Source organism: Neopsephotus bourkii, unplaced genomic scaffold, assembly GCF_033783945.1.
Source record: "Neopsephotus bourkii isolate Nb327-2 ecotype Australia unplaced genomic scaffold, CSIRO-AGI_Nbou_v1 NB_168, whole genome shotgun sequence".
Taxonomy (NCBI): Eukaryota; Metazoa; Chordata; class Aves; order Psittaciformes; family Psittacidae; genus Neopsephotus; species Neopsephotus bourkii.
Window position 1 is genome coordinate 11243691 of NW_026900684.1, and position 21765 is coordinate 11265455.

At 42.1% G+C, this 21765-nt stretch overlaps 2 protein-coding genes and 1 long non-coding RNA gene across 8 annotated transcripts in view; 2 read left to right on the plus strand and 1 right to left on the minus strand.

Annotated features, from left to right (window-relative positions):
• Positions 1–1169: 1169 nt before the first annotated feature.
• On the plus strand, positions 1170–9781 carry LOC133222724 (histone PARylation factor 1). The gene is made up of 8 exons (XM_061372688.1): positions 1170–1280; positions 2810–2969; positions 4248–4434; positions 4912–5010; positions 6011–6161; positions 6875–6962; positions 7555–7727; positions 9601–9781. The coding sequence occupies exons 1-8, from the start codon at positions 1224–1226 to the stop codon at positions 9730–9732; spliced, it is 1047 nt and encodes a 348-aa protein (XP_061228672.1). The 5' UTR covers positions 1170–1223; the 3' UTR covers positions 9733–9781.
• A 1494-nt stretch (positions 9782–11275) lies between these two features.
• The window catches only part of CLCN3 (chloride voltage-gated channel 3), a 63565-nt gene continuing 53075 nt past the window's right edge, over positions 11276–21765 (minus strand). For 3 of the 6 annotated variants that reach the window (XM_061372792.1, XM_061372784.1, XM_061372800.1), the window contains 4 exons: positions 20437–20835; positions 18389–18605; positions 16017–16092; positions 11276–14315 (listed from right to left, as the gene is read on the minus strand). In XM_061372792.1, coding sequence (XP_061228776.1) covers positions 14157–14315; positions 16017–16092; positions 18389–18605; positions 20437–20835 — 851 coding nt within the window. In that variant the 3' untranslated portion in view covers positions 11276–14156. The remainder of the gene's footprint in view (positions 14316–16016; positions 16093–18388; positions 18606–20436; positions 20836–21765) is intronic. The other 3 variants (XM_061372809.1, XM_061372817.1, XM_061372826.1) reach the window with 2 other exon arrangements.
• LOC133222784 (uncharacterized) lies at positions 15004–19586 on the plus strand. The gene is made up of 2 exons (XR_009728370.1): positions 15004–15128; positions 19091–19586. It is a non-coding gene; the product is annotated as an uncharacterized LOC133222784 (long non-coding RNA).

The following is a 21765-nucleotide window of genomic DNA, read 5'->3' on the forward strand; positions in this document are numbered from 1 at the left end:
TTATTCCTAGACCTAAGCTAATAGTCTATTCTGCAAATATTTACAGCTTTAATGGACTGCAAGATAAAACCACTGAAATTTATGCCATATATACATCTTTGCTGAACACACACTGCATATCAGAAAGAATTCCTGTAGCTTATGCTTCTTTAAACATACCCACTGCAATCCAAGTTACTGAAACAAAAAAAATGAAGGTTTATATATAACCAGCTTCCCACTGCCTCCTGTGCTATTGGTGTTCTAGGCCTTTTCCTATGCAAAGCACTTCAGCAGCATACTTAAATTGAGAGGATGTTGCACAATATGATCATGTGCTTTTCTAAACTGAGAAATGTGTCCTGTTTGCTGCATGTTTCACACTGCTGCCTCGATTTGCTTACTGGAACAGGAATTACATGATGACATTTTTATATTCCTGGCAGCTGTCAAAATGCTGAAGTGCAGGCTGAGAGGCCTGGTTTTTGTTTTGGGGTTTTTTTCCCCCTCCTTTTCCTGTGTACTGAAAACTACTATCGCTTCCCCTCTTTTGTGTACCTTTAGTTCTGAAGTGCACAACTCTATCTGATTCAGGTTACTTTTTTATCTGTGTCTCACCCCAATATACTAACCTAACTTGTAATGCAGGAATCTGCACGTATATGTAATTAGGGTAAAAAAAAAAATAATAATCCAGTCTTGGAAGTGTTTATGGGCAGCCCTAAGGTGACCTAGCCTACCACTGAGGACACACGGCTGTTACGTCCCAGGGCCTACCTCTATCGCTCACCTCCCGCCATAGCCGTGTGCGCCACCGAGAGCTAACCGCGTTCCTTTTCTCCCCACCTCACTCCCCCCTCAGACGCTGTGGTGCTTCCTCTGACCCGGGGATAACGCAGCCGATGGGATACCGCTGTGCCCCCCACTAACCCTCTTGCTCGCAGCTCCGTGCAGGCGCTGATGCCGAGATACAGAGCTGCGCACTGCCACCTTGCAGCAAGGTGTCCCGGGGGCACAGAAAGGCTCTCTGCTCTGCTTTACTCTGCCCCGCCACCGACCCATTTCCCTCAGCAACCAGCCCCACCCCGGCTGCTAAAGGCCCGCGGCGCGAGCGGGTGGGCGCGGCTTAGCCGGGCGCGCGGCCACGCCTCACCGCTCTGCGCACGCGCGGAGTCGCGGGGCACGCCCTCGGAAGCGGCGGGGCGGGCTGGCGCGCGCGCGCGCGGTATGCGGTCGGCGGGAACATGACAGGTGGCGGGAAGCGGCGGCCGCGCGGCGCGGCGGGCCCGGCCGGAGAGCAGGTGGCCGTTAGCGGGAGAGAGCAGGGCGGGGGTGGCCTGAGGGGGGGGCGGTTGCTGAGGGGGCCGAGCCTGAGGTGCCCCCGGTGCGGGGGGCTTGCTCCGAGGCCTGCATGGGACCGGGTGCCTGGTGAGAGCGCTGGGCCAGTGCCTCCCTGCCCCTCGTTCTAGTGTGCCCCGCAGTCCAAGGAAAGGCCTGGGGCCCTTCGTTCTCCGACGCGGAGGCTCTCCTCCATACCCGGGCTTCTCTCTCCCACCGCGGCGTCCCAGGTACGCTGTAAACAGCAACAGCCTCAGTGCCCAGGATGTCTGCGGCAAGGAACGAGTGCTGCTGGTGTAGTTACCTATCTGATGGCAGCCTGCTTCGGAGGCGAAATGTGCCTCATTGTACTGCCCTAGCAAGAGAAAAAAAACCTTGCTTTTCTTCATCCTGTTCTTTAAACGAAGGGCAGAATGAGACCTGCCAGTTTTTGGAGCCTTACATGGGATGAGTAGTTGAGGTTACCGCTGGAGTGGTGTGTGTGCCTGGATAGATCATTTCCTAGCCTGTTCATGTTATATCACTTGTTTTAAAACAAGTTAAACCTTAAACTACTTTTAAGAGGCTATGCTGTAGATTACACCAGCTCAGATGCTGAATTGAGTAGTTCAGATAGTGCAGACTTGGAATATTTGTGTAGTGTCCTTTAATCAGATGTGCCAAAACAGCATCCCTGCTTCCAGCTCTCTATAAAACACCTGGGTTTATTGGATGCAAGTTGCCGTGTGAGTGGAAACAGTCCTTTCAAAATCATGTAGAACTTAGATGAAACTTCGGTATTGCTTAGTCCTTTGCTTGAATAACTAATTGAAGAATGGGGCTGACTGAAGAATAGGGTTGTAAATAAGTAACCTCAAGGACGTTAGGCTTTGTTAGCAACTATAGAGAAAAGGAAATTACTAAAATAAGCTTTGCCAGAACCGCCTGGTGATTACTGATATGACAACGATCCTAAAACAGTGATGAAGAAATAACCACCAGGGGTCCCAAAGCCCACTGCCACATTTTAGTGTGCCTGCAGGAGGGCTTCTCTAAAAGTATGATGTAATGTATGTAATTTCATGAACATGTGTGTTTAAGGACAATATAATCACAGCCTGGTTGATGCTTGGAAGAGACACGCTTGGAGGAGCTATCCTCCATGTCTCCCAGCACCGCAATAAAAACCTGCTTGTCAACTAAAAACTTTGTTGGCGAGTTCCTGCAGATTTCTCCGAATCACTAATAAAAGTGCTTCTGTTGGTTATACTGAGCCATTAATATCAAAGTAGCAGTTGGCAGTGTTTAATGCATGTCTCCAGATAGTGCACTTTTGAGGGAATCAGTCCAAAACAGATGTTATGATCAGTACATAAATGGTCTTAAATAACAAGCGTGACTTAATGCTCTTAGTCATTGTTCCTTTTTTAATACAGAAGTTTTGTAAAATCCTTTGGTAGAACTGACAGAAAACAACTAATTAACTTTGGGTTTGTTGTTTTTTAAACTGCAGTGTGAAAAAAATGGAGATATCAAGAAGAGAAGGTCAAATCAGGCAGATACCGCTGACAGTCTTCGTCAAGAAGCAGAAACATGCTATCGGCTTACGCTGCCTGAAGACTTCTACCAGTTTTGGAGGTTTTGTGAGGAACTAGATCCTGAGAAACCAAGTGGTGGGTTTTGACATATTTTTTTCATTTTCTGACTTTCATTCTCAAAACCAGCCTGAAGAGAGGCCAACTGGAGATACTCAGATGCTTTCTAATTGCAGAATCACAGACTGGTTTGGGTTGGAAGGGACCTTAAAGATCATCTAGTTCCAAAACCCTGCCATGGGCAGAGACACCTTCCATTTGACGATGTTGCTCCAAGCTCTGTCCAGGCTGGCCTTGAACACTGCCAGGGATGGGGCAGCCACATGTTCTAGTGTCCCACCACTCTTAAAGAACTTCTTCCTAATGTCTAATATGTATCTCCCCTCTTTCAGCTTAAAGACATTCCTACTTGTCCTGTCACCACATGCACTTGTAAAAAGCCCCTCTCCAGATTTCTTGTAGGCCTCCTTTAAGTACTAGCAGGCTGCTCTAAGGTCTCCTCAGAGCCTTCTCTTCTGCAGTCTGGAAAAGTCCAACTCTCACAGCCTGTCCTCATAGGAGAGGTGTTCCAGCCCTCTGAGCATTCTTGTGGCCTCCTCTGGACTCAGTTGAGCAGCTCCACCTTACACTTGTGTTTGGGGGCCCAAGAACTGTACACAGTGCTTCAGGTGGGGTCTCATGACAGCAGAATAGAGGGGCAGAATCACCTCCCTCGACCTGCTGGTCACACTCCTTTTGATGTAGCCCAGCACACAGTTGGCTTTCTGGGCTGTGAGCCCACACCATCAGTTCATGTTGAGCTTTTTGTCAACCATCACCCCCAAGTCTTTCTCCTCAGGGCTGCTCTGTCCCTTTCACCCCCAGCCTGTATTGATACTGAGAGTTGCTCTGACCCAGTGCAAGACCTTGCACTTATCCTTGTTGAACCTGATGAGGTTCACATGGGCCCACTTCTTGAGTTTGTCCAGGTCTCCCTGCATGACATCTCTGCCCTCCAGTATGTCCACTGCACCACACAGCTTGGTGTTATCAGCAAACTTGCTGAAGGTGCACTCAGTCCCACTGTTTCTGTCATTGATGAGATACTAAGTTAGTATCTCAGTACAGACCCCTGAGGGACACCATTTGTCATTGATCTCTAACTGGACACTGAGCTGTTAAACACTACTTATGAGAAGTGTAATAACTGAACTCTTAAAACTATCTGAGTAGAAGCATGTCTCAGCTTTCCTTCTCTGCAAAACAGAGTGTTTGACTGTTTGGATTTCTGGAAGCTTTTGATACCTTAGTGATATAGGACTTCAGTTTAGATATGCACCCACCAGAAAGTGAACCACTTCATACTTTGCTTTTCAGATGCACTTGTGTCAAGTGTTGGACTTAGGCTGGTTGGGCCATATGATATTCTTGCTGGAAAACACAAAAAGGCAAAATCAACAAATCCAGACTTCAATCTTCATTGGAGATTCTTCTATGATCCCCCAGAATTCCAGACTATACTTGTTGCAGATAGCAAAACACAGTATCACATGGGATATTTCAGGTATTTATATATGCTCTTGCTGGACTGTAATTAGGTGTAGCTTTTTTTCCACAAGACAGGACTTTAGAGTTTTGCACTATGACCAAACAACAATCTCTCTCTCTCTTGTAGCAGGGTATTAACACATGGGTTGGTATCATGTAGTAAAAAGGATCACAGATACTGGAGTTGAAGACTAGATTTAAATGTTTGTTGAACTAGCCCCTAACCCTCATCGACTTTCAACTCTTGCCATGATACCTAGGAAGTAAAAGTCAAACCTTATAATATAAGGGGAATGTGTGTTCTCTCTGCAAGTATTGATACAAGTTCCTTTCAAAGCCATGCTGTAAGGCTTTAGGGCTTTAGATCTAAGGGTGTTTGATGTTAGGTTTCTGAATGAGACGGCAGCATGGTGAGGAGACAAATTAATCCCACTTTGAAATACAAGAAGTGGACATGGCTTGACTATTTGTGTGGGGTTTTTTTCATAAATAGGGATGTTCCAGATGAGCTTCCAGTGTGGGTTGGTGCAAATGAAGCTAAGAAGAGCTGTGTGATTTCACAAGTTGGTGATAATGTCTTTGCTGCAGTCAAGTAAGGTTCTTATTTATTTTTTTGTTATAAAGGGTAGAGTTAAAGAGAAACTATTAATTGGGACACATGAATAATGCAGCTAACTTATTACGTATCTTTCTTTCTCAAGAAATCCTCACTCTTCTGCTCATGCTAGCAAGTTCTAAGGTACTCTCAAAAGCATTAATAGGCTTCTAGACCTTGTTTTGTTTTTACAAATGTGTTAATTAATCTCATTCTTTACATATATTGGCAAGGATATGCTCTATAGGGAAAAAAAATGCCCACCAGGTGTGTTAAAATATTTTGTAAGTAAAAAGGGCATCTCAAACAGTGGTGAAGGAAACCTGACTGTTGTACTAAATGAGTATCTTGTAGCTGTTGTTTTTGCCTACATAAAAATACCTAATTTTCGTATATAATGAGTAACTACAAGAAGTACCATTTCTGACCTGGGGCAGGGCAGCATTTATGTGGGCATGTAATTGGGTATGATTCATGAAGGCTTACATGGTCCTGCATCATGAATGTAAATGAGATTTCATCAGCTGTCAGTAAAAAAAATGGGAAGCTTTCTGAAGGACAGACATGTCAGTAACTGAAGAATAGCTTCTGCAGAAGAACCCATGTGTACAGCAGAGTTAAATGAGAACATTTGTTTTGAAAGCACCGTGATGAACCTCATGAATATTTGTGTGTATGACTTGGATGACAAAACTGAAGCAGCAAACTGAGTTCTTAAGATAGTAAGATGAACAGCCACTGAGTTCAGGAGAATCTTCAGCACCTGCAGATTGCATGAACTGTACTGTAATGCAAAAAAGGTGGGAAATGCCAAAGTACCATCTGTGACAAACTTGTTTAATTTCCTGTTGTTAAGAGGCTTGCATTCCCATGTCTGTGTGTATAAATAAACCCATGACTGCTGATCTTCATTATAAGATTTGGAGGTTTAGTGATTAGAAGGCTGTATGTTTGTTTTCTGTTAAGCTCTTTTAAGACGTGTTTCTTCTGTTTGCAGGTTATTTTTGTCAAAGAAACTTAAGGAAGTGACTGATAAAAAGAAAACTGCTATTTTGAAAGACATAGATGAAAAACTAACAAGAACAGCAAAAGAGCTGGGTTATTCTCTGGAACAAAAAACGGTGAAGATGAAACAGAGAGATAAGAAAGTATGACTTTCCTGATGCGCTGGAGAGAATTAAGTTCTGTTACACTTCTTAATTTACTTGCTTGTTTCTTTTATTTATCTTTTTTTTAAATTCCTTCTAGTCAGTAGGGATGCTTTGTTTAGGAATTTCCAGGGCTAATCAGCACTCTCAAACTTTGGGAAAGGGGAGATCAATACAAGTGTTACAAATAATAGGATTAAATCAGAACACTTTATTCTTGTAAACCATAGCTTGGCATTCACATTAAAACAAAAGCTAGGGATATAATAAAAAAAACCTATAACAAATGGGGAGCATGGAGAAAACTGCTTTGAAGTGAATATTATTGTAAACAGTTGGGTTGGATCTGTTGGAAGCAGAACCATTAAGGATGATATGGATAACAGAGGTTTTTTGCATACTTGTCAGAAATAATTATGTTAGGAAGTGACTAAATAACTAGTACGGTACTACATAGGTGACCACAAGGATTTCTAGATTTCAGGATGTGACTGAAATGGAGTTTGCAGTTCTTTTAAACTTCAGTACTCAAAAGTAACTTCCATACAAATTAAAGAATTCCAGGACATGAAATTAATTTCATGTCCTGGAGCCTGGACGCTACGTTTAGGTTTGACCACCAGCAGTCAGGTGTTAATGCTGCTTAGTAAGGTGAGAAGTTTTATGTCACATTTTTAACTTAGAGCACTGTATCCCATTTCCTGTCTCTTTAGGTGGTGACCAAAGCATTTCATGGAGCAGGCCTAGTTGTTCCTGTAGACAAAAATGATGTTGGATACAGAGAGCTTCCTGAAACAAATGGTAAATATCTTGGTTACTGTATTCTTTGCTTTACTGAACAAGCCTCAGTCATAAAGCTACTATGCAAAAAACCAAACTGCATTCATATTTCCTCCTGGAAAGAATGAGTGGTTGGAGTAAAAAGCAGAAGTCTTAATGCTTTGAGTTCAGGTATAAATTTTTTTTAAATGACTCAGATGGCAATCAGTGAACCATGCTAAATCTAAAATAATAATTCGTGAAGGAGTGGTTTAGATTCCTTTCTCTTTTGTATTGGCACAGCCATGCAGGAAGTAGATCCAAAAAACAGGAATTTGTGGATACGTTTCTTATCCTCCCTCTTCTCCCAGTGTTCTAACCAGAATCAGTTCCTTCACACAACTTCACCAGACAAAAGCTTGTCTCTGTTATGGGAAACTGGGATGGGTGGGCATAGGGCAAGAATGAGCAGCAAAGAAAAGAGGGAAAGCTCTTTTACCAGCAGTTCACGGTGTGCCCAATTGGATGTCATGTAAGTATGACACACAAGTATGTTTTTTGCACAAAATACCTCTGTGCAACATTAAATTTCTCTCTTTAAACATCTAAATATTTCTGCTTTTGTGTTTTGCAGCTAATCTGAGGAGAATTTGTAAGGCCATTGTTGATGCTTCTACTGATGATGAGAGGCTGAAGGCCTTTGCACCCATTCAGGAAATGCTGACCTTTGTTCAGTTTGCTAATGATGAATGTGACTATGGGATGGGCTATGAACTGGGTATAGACCTGTTCTGCTATGGATCACATGTGAGTACCACAGCAATCCTATGTCACGAAATTACCTGGTGTTTTGTGCATGGACTGGGAGTTGTTTTGTGTTGTAGATCTTGATTCCCAACTCTATTGCATGATTGTCACTAAGAATCATGGAGGTCTACAAGAATACTCTTAATTTGTGAAGACTGCTTAAAAAGTTATACTTAAGAGATCATACCATGTTATATTTAAAATTGCTTGTATGAAAGCACAATCTTGCAATTCACAACCATTTAAACAGCATTTAACTGTTGTGATTTGATGGAAGACAACAAGTTCTCATTTGAATCCTGAAAGTGCAGAATATTTGATCCAGAGACATTGAATGGCTGTAGCCTCCTGTCCCCAACTGCTTGTGCAGGCACAAGTGCTATATTTAGCTAGGTCAGGAAACAGACTGATGCCTGTAGTAACCCCAGCTGGAGAAATCTGAACCTCAGCCAGCTGCTCAGCTCCAGAGAGAGCTGCATATGGCTGTGTAAGGGACTTCCCAGTGTGTATCTTGTTCTGGCTCTGTTGGCAATGAATGTCATAAATAAGCTGATGGACTTACCAGCACTTAGTCACACGTAGAAATTACATGTAATGCTTTTTGTGTACGATCAGCCACTGCCCTGATGGAAAGGGTCTTGCCTGTAATAAATCCATATCTAGGAAATAATGTACAAAGAAGCTTCAGCATCACTGTAGAAGAATGGCTGGTCATAGAAAAACCTGTGAAGAAGAGCTGCTTTTAGTAAAAACATGATTGATGAAGGGTTTCTCCAAAGTGTCATGTGGAAAGGTGAAAACCTGGAAATGCTAAATGTAGGCCCAAAAAAAGCTGTCCTAAACACCAGTTAAAATACTTAGCCACTGAAACAAAGGAAAATTCTCTGATCTATCCACACAGTTAAATTACTGATGTTTCTTAGGCTTCTTGCCCTGCAGCATTCAAGAATGTGTTTTGGTTTCCTCTGATACTCTACTTATTTTGGACCCTTCAGCAATTTGCTGCTTCAGCTGCTTAATTCCCTTTGTATATCTGAAGGGGCAGTGAAGACAACGGTTATTTCACCTGGCTGAGTAGATGAAGACAAACCCCTGTCTTTGATGCTTTGTGCTTCTCAGCATATGACATTAACCACTGACTAATTCCTGCCATGACAGATTAAGTCTTCACAGTGCTGTGACATATCCTGAGATCTATCTTAGGCAGCAGTTTGAAACAAAAAGCTGTAATTTAGTAACTTTTCTGAAAAGAGAAACCTTCCTTCATTTTCCAGTTTAGTAAACAGAAAGAAAAGTGGCTTCACGCACAGCTTGCAACAGGGCTTGGTCCCAGGGTTTTGGCCTGTCTGTAGATACTTTGAGCTTATTGGTTCTGGCTGTTTCCTTGCTTACAGAGCCAGAAGGAACACCCACACTGTAGCTGCAGTGCAAGACATGGGAAAGAACCTCTTCCCCCTCAAATGGGAGGTAATAATGGTTACAAGTACAGTAACTGTCACAAATTCTAAATACTCTTGTTCACTGGAAGCACTTAAATGGCTCCTATAAGTACCATCCTCATGCCCTTGAGCTGTGGAGTGTGACAGGATGTGGGGCTTTAGCCAGAGGCTGGGCAGCTGTGGGCCTTAATGGTTGTCATCTTGTGTGCTGCTGAAAATGTATGTCCATCTCTCTCTCCGTTGCAGCCGTTGCGGTAACCCAGCTTGACCTTGCTGTGGTGGTTACTGATGTTAGCATGTGTATGTGCTCCGAGTACTGGTTTTGCAGCTGAAGAGTGCAGCTTGCCGCAGGCCCAGCCTAGAGGCGCAGTGCCTGTGTCTGTGAGGACAGAGCCACTGACGGCCGGCCGCTCTTGTTTTCCCTCTCCCCGCAGTACTTCCACAAGACGGTGGGCCAGCTGCTGCCCCTGGCCTACACGCTGCTGCAGAGGAGCCTGTTCGCCGAGATCATTCAGTCGCACTTGGCCAACCGGCGGGAGGAGCCGCTGGACCAGCTCGCGCCCTGAGCCGTGTGCCCACTCCCCGAGGCGGCTGTCTTTATGTCCCTGTCCGTGTGTCCGTGTGTCCGTGTGTCCGTGTGTCCGTCCGTGCTCTTTTGTACTGCGCGGCCGCGCCCCTGCGGTCAGTAAAGCTTTCCGAAGGCAGGCGGCTGAGTCCTGTGCTGCTGTGGGCCCCGCGGGGGTCAGGGGATGGTGGTGGAGCACCCTGCGCATGCGCGGAGGGCAGTAGGCGGGGAGGAACATGCTGTGGGGAGCGGGGACGCTCCAAAGCACCGAGGTCGCGGCTTCCAGCCAGCGCTGGGCTCGCCCCGGGTGCTCGCTCAGCAGCAACCCTGACCCCGGGTCCGGCAGGCTCCGTCCGGAAAAGCGGTGTTGCAAGGAGTGCCGCTTGTGCTGCGCTCGCTGCTGCCGGGGCAGCTGGAGTTACTGCGCTGCTGGCCGCTACGAGGCACGGATCGGGCTTGCCGCTGTTAGATTTCCTAGAGACACGCGGGGCGGGGCGCTTGGGGGCGGCCCTTCCATGCATTGGGTGGGTTCGTTGGTGCAGTACAGCTGCAACCGGCCGTTTGGATCTACCCAGCCCGGTTTCTTTGCTACATACAGTTCAAGTCTGCCCTACCGGGCAGGTAAACCTTCGGTTACAGCACCGTTCCCTTCTGCGTGAAAACAAACCACTAAATCGGCTCCTGCATCTGGCTGCGGGTTACCAGGAATCAGATGGGATTGAAAACCAGCCAACTGATGTTACCAGGTAAATTAAGAAATCCACTGCAGCTGCTGCCTTGTGGGAGAAAGCCACTCCCTGTTTTCACTAATCGGGACAGAATCGAGATCGAAATTAATTGTTCCCAAGCTCCTTGGTCTGCTGCTTATTTCCTGCTACTGCACATAAGAGTTCCATCCTTGAGCAACTGCTTGAAGTAACAGTCAAAAAACGGGAGAACAGCGCCTGCTCTCTTGCAGGCTGCCAGTGTACAGTGACCTGTCCTGTAGCAGGTCACCTCACTGCTGCTGACAGCAGCACTGACTGACAAGGATCACAGGCTGGTAGCAACATGCTGGTATTTCAGAGCTGTCACTATCTTTCTAAGAAAAGGTTTGTACTTCCGAAGGTCCCATCCAGCATAAACCAATTTACAATGCAGGCTGAGTTCTGCAGAAGTGGCTGCAGTTTTAAATGACATACAATCACATGCCACATCGGTATACTTGACACCCCCACCCCTTTCACTCAGCATAGAAGTGTTCCATTCATTCAGACAGAAGCACTAGCGTATATGGACACTTCCATGGGCCCAGAATTTCATGTTTTATAATAGGAGGTACTTCCTTGAAATTTCAGTCTTTCTCCTCCTTACTTTTGAGACTAAGTATGAGTGATCTTTATATGAATGCCCTGTAACTCAAGAGAAATAACAAGAACTTTTTTTTTCATTTGCTTACTGTTTTTTTTACATAAAATTTCTAGTGGTTTACTTTTTCCCAGGGAATACAGAAATCAACAAAAATACTGGTGGTGAAAACAACAGCAAAACATGACAGAACAATCAATGGTCATACAGAAGTTTTTAATGTTTGATTAAATCATCACAGTAATCAGAATTTTTACTGCAATGATATGCAGCTCTACCACACTATTATAAATAAAAACATTAAGATCAATATTAAATACGGCCCTAGGCAACATCACAGATTAACAAAGAATGCATTCTTCATGAACCAGGAACTGAACGGTTTAAAGAAAACCTAAAAAATGCTGACATTTCCCCTCCCATCCACCACATTCATGTTTTTCCAAACTGGGAACTTGAGTAAGGCGCTGGAAGCTGTACAGTTGAGAACTTTGTGTTGCACAGCACAGGCAAACAGACTTCATTATAAGAACCTCTTAGGCATGTTTTGCATGTTTTACATGTCAACAGGGAAAGCTTAGCAGGTAAGAAAAGAGATGCACAATTTCTATGCAGCAGTTGGCATCCATACTGAAATTCTGGGTGTGAACTGCACTTCAGATGGTCTGCAGAATCATGGACAGCTGTGTTTTATGAGATCAGGCACAGCAGAGGCTTCAAAGTGGTTTAAAACAGGGTTTATAGGTGTAGTGTGTTTATATTCTTACACTGTATAAAGGAAAGTAAGAGACACCAGAACTCGGCAGCATGGACAACTTGCAGAGCTGCCTCTGGGAATGGCCACATCCTGCTCATTATGTAGCTTCCTCTGCAAAGTTCCTTTAGGCTGATGATGCAACAGAACTCATTCTGAACTACAAGCACTGACTTCATGTGGAGGAATACAGCTGGTTCTGCAACCGTCCCACCTTAACACAGCTCAATGCCCTGTTTCAGGGGCTTGCTTAACACTCGGGGCTGATAACCATGAGCCCACTGGCACATTTTGCTTCCTACTGGTTCCTGCTGCTGCGTGAGATGATGGCTGTAGATGGCAGTTTTATACTAAAAAAAAAAATTGGTAGAACAGCAGAGCACTTAAGCACAGGCATTGTTTTAGATTTGCCAAAAGTACCAGAGTGCCAGTTCGGGATCTTACTATGCTTAAAATCTACCAGGTACTTTGCAAATAAAGACATTTGAGATTTGTGGTAACTCTGCTGAATGCCTTAGAGATACCTAGGATTGTTATTGTGGACTTTTACCATTTATATGCTTACAACTTTTGCAGTCTTGGGAGTGTAGTTGTTAAAGAAGGAAATTTTACCTAATCCTGTATTCTAAAGCATGATTTTTGTCAGCCAGATTTGATTCTCCCCCTGCCCCCGCACTTGAAGCTGACAGCATATTGCCTTTTCTCCTCTGCATGTGCTTGTGGTGGCTTGTTACAATGACTGTGAAACAATCTAGTGATGGGGAAAAAGTTAGGGACCTGCCTGTGCACCTGCCAGCATGTGTGCTGCTGCTGAATGGTGAAAGTCCTGCCAGAGTTTCAAGTACTAGATTCGGTTCTGCCCCGCTGCTCACCTCCTGTAGCTATGTATCAGTTACACCTCTATGCACTTGGAAAAGAAAAAAGTCAAAAGCAATCTAATACTTACAGTTGCTTTCCTGCTATTATTTTTAAACCCTGCAATTTTAAAAAATAAATTTTTACTATTCCTGTTCCAGTTATCTGCTACTAAAGGGAAAAGGAAAGCTCAAGGTAACGGCAGTGAGAGTTGTATCTGAAAATGATCTTGCGTGTGTTGGATCATAAAGAAACCATTTTGTTTCAACCCTTCATCTAGTTGTAAACATTTGCTAATCCTCCGTTCCGTGCAGAGGATTATGAATTATTCTATAAAATCACATTAAAAAGGTAATTAGTTATGTGAGATATTAACTGATTCATATTTAATAATTTTTAATTCATACAAATATAAATAAAGAATGGGAAAACCTCAAGAAAAATAATATACATTTAGTGCAAGTTATGAGTTACATTTCTTCCTACCATGTCAGCAGTGGAACAGCTTTTGTGGAGAAGAGAAAAATAAAAATGACCTTTCTCAAATTTTACAGGGGGGGGAAAGATCTCCAGTGTTGTAGCATGCAGTTTTACCAGATACACGTATACAGAATTGTTCCAGCTCTTAACTAGTAGAATAGCAGTATTTATCCTTATACTGCACACCATTGGTATATATCATAGTGTTTTTAATAATACAAAAATTGCATAAGACCAGGTCACATTATTGATATTTTCTGCAGCAAAACCAGTATCTTCCTTTGAAACACTCATTTTGTCTGGTTTTAGTTTTTCTCCTACCCCAACGGCGTATGGGTTGAAAGGAGCCTTGCACAGTTCTCACAAGGTATTACCTGTTCAGTCTGGTTTTGTCGCAGTGCATCTGTACCGCCCCAAGCATTTCATGATGTACAAACTTACACAATTAATGGCACAAGAAAAACCTCCCTTCTTGTGATCAAACCTCAGTAACTCACAGTACATCTCAATATGAGAAAACTGCTTCGAAAGGGCACACCAATTTTAAAGAGGCTTTGTTACGGCTCAGGAGAGAGAGAAATAAAGCTTTTCTGGAATGTAGAAAGGTGACGTGTAATAATTAATACGTTCCATGACTTAACACAACAGTTTCAATGGTGAAAAAGGGCAAGACCTTTCAGTCTCCGTAAGATGGCTCGAATCGGAATGATCCCTCCAGAAACAGGGATTAAGAACACATCTCTTCAATGCTGAAGTACCAGGCTGGGGCTGGAGAATTGTGCCACCTCGCACGGCTCACCCACTGCACTATCATGGCAGACCTGACGTCTCGGGACGCATCCAGTGCAGGACAGCAGCTCTCCCTTCCCATGCTCCCATCAGCCTTCCTCCTCCTTGCCACATATTCCCCCAGACCAACTCCTGATTTCCAGCAGCACTGTCACACAAAAACCCAGCTCTCGTCTCTGATCTTGGAAGCATCCCCCAGACTAAAGTGTTGTGCTATTCAACAAATGAACCTCCTCTTCCGTTTCCTCTCTCTCCTCAGCTATGGGTTTCAGTTGAACATTATTGAGGCGGGGTCTTGGTTTGCCGTCTGGGCCATATGACGGAGGATATCTTTTTTTGTTATAATGCCAAGGAGGCGCCTGAAAAGGATAAATGGAAAATCGGCATTAATCCAAGCAGGAAAAAATAACAAAGCAGAACAAATCTGTAGCCAAGTCCTTTTTGTTGACAGGAATAGAGCAAAAGTAAAAAGCCTGATTTTCTTATTTAGACAAGAACATTTTATTAATTGAAATATTGAGGAACCACCCGTTTGTTAAGACAGCAATGCTGAGACACCGTATCGGATGGTCTCTGACAGCTGTAGTCTGTTTTGATGAAATACAAGGAATACAAGCAGAGCCCATGGCAATTTTTTATTTAACTTTTTGTGTCTACAAAAATGAAATTTTGATTAGCGTATGCCAACAAAAAAGTAACAAAAGAGGGACAAAGAAAAAAGAGGCATGAAAAAGAAGTGATATTGATCCTGTTTTCGTAAGGGAGGCATGTTCCAACCTAGCCATCACAAGTAACATACCACTTGATGGCCCCAAATCCTGAGAGCAAATCAAACTCCCCTTCTCTCCATTTATAATTTTTAATGATCCTGCCAGTCTGATGCACTGGCTCAGGCTGAACATGTTCATAGGAGCACACCATATGGGCCACGGAGGTTTTGTAAGGCAAACACGTTAACCAGGGTTTGGAGTTCGCTGCTTTACAAAACAAATTGAGAATAATAAAATAGAATTTTCACTTTCCAATTTCGACACTGTGCTCTTATGACAGGGTCTTCACGGCTTTACAATTGTAACTCTGCAAAATACCAAGAAGGTTGAGACTGTCCAAAAGGATAATATCACAGGAGAAGCAAAGAGCAGAATGAATGAGCTGCTGCCCTCGTTACTGTGGTTAGTACATTTCAGTTTGTCATATTAAAGGACGCATGAAATACTTGTGAAGTATTAGCATAAAATGAGAACATAATTAGCATGTTTTGCACATAAGCAGCTAAACTTGGTGGGTATGTTTAGTAGAGAGGTAACTAGAAACCCATGTCCAAATTAAGACAAAGTCTACCATCTCGCTAAGGTTAGTTCACAACATCATGGTTAAAACAGTATCTATCAATCAATCGATTGAAGTCAACAGTCAGTACAGTAGCTGCCACTTGGTGGCTTAGGCTATCAGTGAACATTTTATAAAGGAGTACATGAATTGCTGCAGGGAACAGCAGCAGAATCACAGGACTTTACATAATATCACAGAATTTCACTAAAAATAAGAGTACTTTTAAAAATACCACACTGATCAAGGGGGATTACAGGGAAGATCTAATGCTGCGGTACATTAAAAACGTGCTGGGTTTTGCTTCTCAAAAGACGAGACACTTTGCTATCTGACAGCTATTTAAAGCTGTCAAGGTCACAAAAAGAAATTGGCATATACGAAAATCTTAATTTCCATTATTAGTCAGGGAAGAAGTATTCCTAGCTGTGTGCTTTCCCACCTGGGGAAATCAGCAGATCAACTGCATGGAACTGTGTTCCCTCAAGCACAAAAGTATCAGAAAGGCTGTTGTTTACTTTCCTTTAATGTTGTGACTAACAGTACATCCATATTAACAGCTTAATTTCTACCAAAGGATTTTGCACATGTTGTTTTATGGCTTAGTAGAAAGGTTTAGCTAAGATGATTTCATTGTTCAGCCGATGTCATAAAAGCCCTGAACAGTTCACAAGTTTCATGCTTCCTGACTTCTAATGTGTCTAATTATGAGATCTGATATATCTAATCACCAAGGGTTCGACGTGCTGCTTTAGTTGCTCGAGATGCTCTAATATGTTCTTCTTTGTGATGATCCCCAAGACAATCCTGAAACAGATCATGTTATGCTAATAACTGTGTGTGAAATCAAATTAAAAAAAAGTTCTATAATGAAAAAGGAAGAAAAAGAATGGTTGCAGGAAAGCTAATGAGATGATTCAATGAAAAACGATCTGAAAGTCAGTACCCCTTTCCCAGACTCCTCCCAAAATGCTGAACACAACTGTATCTTCAACCACCCCAGAGTAATATGTTTCTCATATCAAGTACATGGCTTCTCCCTTCTCCCCACATTTACATCTCTTCAGGTTTTAAGAGGCCCTTAAACAAAAAATCTCTATTTCCTTGGTTTAGTAGTTACTTCTCTTCACACATACAGATATTATTCACAATTTTAACAAACCACAATAAATGAACACAGTAATAACTGTGTAAAGTCATAGCAATTTAGGTTTGAAGCTGCTTTACAGAGCAGTGTTACCTGGTATGCCTACAAACAAACTCAGACAAATTTCTAATTCTTGACAGTATAATCAAGAGCAACTCCCTGGAATGTGTATTCTGGTACAGATACAGGAAGAATGAGACCCAGTCTTTATGTAATTCTCTGCCACCAGCACCAATTTCTGCACAGTTCCTATTCCAGTGTGGACTGGAACCAGTACACTGATGTGTGTCTTTACGTGGGGATGTTCAATTTGCAGGGAATTTGCTAATACATAGGTTAGAACTTGCTGCCCACATGGCTGTATGCCATGGCCAACTATCACTAGTGCTTTACTTATATGATCTTGCAATGGACAGTAGGCTCATGGAACATCACAAGGTTGCAAACTGAAGCAGGACAACAAAAAATGAATGTCTGAAAACAGCAAATTATTAAAGCCATCCATACTAGCTGCTGCTTTATCATAAAACAGTTAAAAAAATTGAAGTACAGTTTGACATAGCTTTGCACAATTAGGCTTTTTAGAGAGTTGATTTTAACATCAATGTCAACGTTTGAGCACTTAACCATGACAGAAACTAAGAAAAAAAATCATCATAGTAAACATTCTTCATTGAAGTTCTATCAGTTCAGTTTCCCTCCCCAAAACAAGAATAATTGCATGCCTGCACTGACTGTCAGATCATACATCCTCTCCCCATGTGAGAAGGGTATTTAAAGTCATCTATGCTTCTGAAAGCATGCACTTGCCATTCAATACAGGGATGCATTAAAGAGAAAAGCAGCAGGAGAACATTTAAAATAAATTTGTTTTAAAATACACCTGAGAAAATAAACTTGCAAACCAATGTGGTATTTGAGTATTTGCCACTTATAGCAGCAATCCTTTTGCCCACAGTAAAGGAAGTCCCATCCCTCTTTCAGTTTTCTTGAGTTTTTCCCCATAGACACTGATCCTAAATAAGGTGGATTAGCAGACTATGTTTCACTCCCCAGGTGCCTTCAAAGACATGCTAAAGAGAAAGCAAGACACTGTGGTAGGAGATGCAGTGTGTGTTAAGGGAAGCAGAATGTTAAAGGAACAGCTACACAGAAAAAGATCATATAAAAAAAAAAAAAGTAGTAGTTTAGATAAGAGACACTTATAATGAACATTTATGTTTCCATGCCTGGGGCTGATTTATTTAGTAGGTAATCACATGACAACTCCCTATATTATCATTACAAACATTCTAAATCTTAAAATTAGAATAGAATCATAGAATAGTTTTCTTGAGATGCTTTGAAGTGTAGAAACAAAAGCTGCAGATTGAAGTTCCAGAACTATCAGCAGTTACTTAGTTGTTAGTATTCTGAAACCAAAAGCTTGGTGGTAATCACCATCACTGAACTCCAGAAGAGGAGACAAAGACTGAACCATTGTCTCCCACTATTTTTTTTTACAAACCCAGGTATTTGTAGCTGTTCAACAGCAGACACATTGCACAGAACATAGACAAAAACGAGGAATTGCAGGCCTCAGACTGTGTACCACACAACTAAATTGTCTTGTGTGGTGCACACACGTGGAGGGGTTGCGTCTCGTCCACATGTGTGTGCAACAGCAAGCTGCACACACAAAACTTGCTGAATGAGAGCAAGTTTTTAACAGAACATCTTAAAATAACCGAGATCATCTGCCTGCTTAGGTGGAATACGAGGGAGAAGTAAGAATTTAAGAGTTGTGTCACAGCACAGCACCTTCTTAGCAAACAGTTAGGGCCCTCGGTTGCAGTACCAAACTTACAGGTTCCAGTACTGTCATCCTGGAATATATCCTGGTTCAAATACTCTGATCCTGGAAGTGAAAATCACTGTATCTAATACAATGAACAGCGTTGCTGCCACTTAACTCACCCGTTGTGTGTTACAAGGCACTGCCTCAGACCCAGCTTCCGGAAAATATCCACCACTATTTCCATTGGGGTGTGGTCTGTCACGGTGAAAGGGCTCATATCTAGTATGCTTCTAAGCTTCAAAGGCCGAGGGCTTTCTGCTGGAAGCGATGGGGTATGCTGGGCAAAACAGACCCTGGAGCTGCCAACAATCCCTTCCTGCTTCTTTCTAGCACTTTCTTTAAGAAAAAGAGGGAGGGGAGAAACAGCAGAGGAGGAAGAATTTATATTCTTGTAGTAAGGTAAGTTAGTGCAAACAGACAGATCAATCAACACTACCTGACTCTGATCTTACTCTCTAGATGCTGAGAACTCTGATATACGCTATTTTGATGTGTTTCCATAGCCACTGCTATATCCCTAATGGGTGTTTGCGCAGAAATCACAAAAGCCATCTACCATACAACTTTAGCCATTCTTCAGCTACTACCTTCCTCACTCCAATAAATAACTTTTATTTACTATAAAGAGGTTGAAGGACTTAAAGAATAACATGCAGGAAGCACACAGCTGCTAAAGAAACTGTCAAGGGGAAAGCCAATCTCAGCTGACAGTTCCCCTGTCATGATTCCAACAGCTCAAATTACTGTGGATTTGAAACCAAAGAACTCATTTCTGAGCACTCTGAAAATGTTGTCTTCTTGTTTATAATGAATTTATTTAGATTCTTCTGAACTGCCTCTGCCTTTTCACACCTTCATCACTTGGGTGGCAACAGCTCCCCCCCCATACCCAGAATTTTTCACACACAGACTCTCTGAAGCCAGACAAACTCCAAGACTAAGCAACTTGCACCATGTGATCTCAGCATGAGCAGCTGAAATGAGTCCTACCTGTGAAAGTGTATTATTAGAAGAATGTTCTGCTATTACTCCTTTAACTCTTAGATAAATGCAAACTTAAACCAGTATGATGTCTAAATCATTTCTCAGTTTTGGATGCTTCTGTGCATCCTACACAGTGTAATACTATGGTATACACAGTATTAAGACCATAGCCAAAAGTTTTACTGAATTAAACAGTGTTGTGTTCACAAAACTTTTGTGGTTTTAAAGTTTTAGGACACTTCTGTTTCTCAAGTGTCTGTTGAAGAGATAAATGTCAATGTACAATTTCATGAATTAAATAAAAAATAATAAAAGAAAAAAAAAGTAGTTTAAGATGCAATTTCCATCATGGATTTCATGTGCCAGAAGTTACAGTTTTGTAGCATTTCCTTACATAAGAGTGATTTTTTCCTTTGGTTATGGTAACGTACTCAAAATCCACAGCATTTTTCTTAGCGGTGCACAAAGCACTGTCACAAGGGTCACACAAGTTCTAATACTCACCCAGAGAATGAGGGCCCAAACAGGGCTTGTTTGCTCATGTGCAAACTTCCCATTACACAAACAAATTGAAAAGCAAAAACCTAAAGTAATAAATATTCCACTTATCTCTCCCTAGTACAATTTTAGTTGTAACAACTGTCACAGAGAAGTGCAGCATACGTTTAAATTTTAAAATGACTTGGGACATTTTTAATTCTCACAGAATCCTGCTATTTGAAAATGAGAATTACCCAATTTTAAAGAATACTGTTAGTGCAGTGCCACCTGAGGAAAAGAGGTACTAGCAGGCCAGGCTGGATGGGGCTTTGAGCAACCTGGTCTGTGGAAGGTCTTCCTGCCCATGGCAGGGGGCTTGAAACTGGACGGTCTCTAGGCCCCTTCCAATGCAAACCAGACTGTGATTCATTCTGTGAAAAGCCTCAAAACCAACAAAAATACTGGACTAGATGATGTTTGGCCTACTTCAATATGGTGTGGTTTTGTGACAAAGAGATTAGTATTTTCTCCACTTCAAAGCTTGCTATTGAAGGTAGTCATATACTTACATAAAGAAACAGACAGATTTTGCAGGGTATCTGAACCTGAAGTGAGTCTAGTAACATACAAAGTAAATTGTGTTTTAAGCTATAAAATCATTTAAATTGGTATATATAATCATGCAAGACTATTAGATAATTACCTATTGCAATAGTTAAATCTCTTCTTAGAGCAAAGCCCACCAGTCTCTGCGATTCTTTTGACATAATAACAGGAAAACCATTATAGCTGGTTTCGTTGATCAAGTTTTCTATGTCTTCCACTGTCATATTATCCTGCGTCAGAACTGCTAAAGGTGGGTCGCTTCTCCGAGGTCGCATAACGTCAGCAGCCAGTGTTGTGTGAGTAAATTCTTCCTTTGCATCCAAGAAAGGATATCCATTCAGTCGGATGTGCGCCTCATATATGCCTTCCCTACCAAAGGCATCTCCTACCCACTTACTGGTCATGACTGCAGCCATTAGGGGCACAATATATTCCAGCCCTCCTGTTAGCTCAAAGACAATAACTACCAGGGACACAGTCATCCTTGTCACACCACCTGCAACAAAAAAAATACTAAATGGTAGCCAGTAACATTGCGGTATCAAATAATGCTGAATTCAGAATTTCCTGCCTTCCCACTGAGAACTACAAACGCAACTTCGTCATTAAAGATCTGACAAGCATCATTCTGTATAATACAAACAAAAGCCGACACGAAAAGTGAACAAAAAGCTGTTAGAATTAAATAAACAGCTTTAGGGAAAATTCCTAGAGAGAACTAAAGGATTTGAAAAATATGTGCAATTATTTTGTGTAAATTAAGAATAAAACTGTATTTCTCCACACCACACCTAGGTTAAAAATACTGTGAAATTCAAGAAAATCCAGTAAGGTGAGAATATGGCAAAAGAATGGAATGAATGCACAGAAGTCACAGGTCACAGGCAATTCAACAGCTATGTTGTCCAAAGGATCAGGATCTTAATGCTGTTGTTGAATCATAAAACCTAAAGAGAATTCTGAGCTGATGAAAAGCCTTTGACAATGAGAGAAGGAAGGGATTGTATTTCTCTTCTGTTAGTACTCAAGATGTTTTTTCTGCCAAGGTTTCTCATGCCATATCTTAATTTAGGGAAAGAATATGTTCTTTCTTTCAAAGTGTATTCAAAAGTGATTAAAGTTGAACTATTAAGAAAACAACTTCTCAAAAAACTGCATCTGTACCACTGGTTTACTTCATCACTCAAATGCATTTTACGTTAAAGAAAAGGTCTTCCTTTTGTAGAATCTGTACTAATAGATTTTAAGCTTAATTTCTAAAGCAATGAAGTTATAAGTGAGGACAAGAGAAGGCCTTCAAAAAACCTGTCCTAGTTTAGGTGCCCAACTTCAGCTCCTTTCCATGAAGCTGATTATGAACAGTTAGTTTGTAAATCAGACTTGTTAAAAGCCCCTCAAGCTAGACTCCCCAAACCATCAGAAACCT

Excerpts from the sequence above, each read along its gene's own strand:
- LOC133222724 (XM_061372688.1), top strand. The coding sequence starts at position 1,224 with ATGACAGGTGGCGGGAAGCGGCGGCCGCGCGGCGCGGCGGGCCCGGCC. Across the intron at positions 1,281-2,809 it reads CGGGCCCGGCCGGAGAGCAG|TGTGAAAAAAATGGAGATAT; the intron begins GTGGCCGTTAGC and ends TTTAAACTGCAG. Across the intron at positions 4,435-4,911 it reads TATCACATGGGATATTTCAG|GGATGTTCCAGATGAGCTTC; the intron begins GTATTTATATAT and ends TTTCATAAATAG.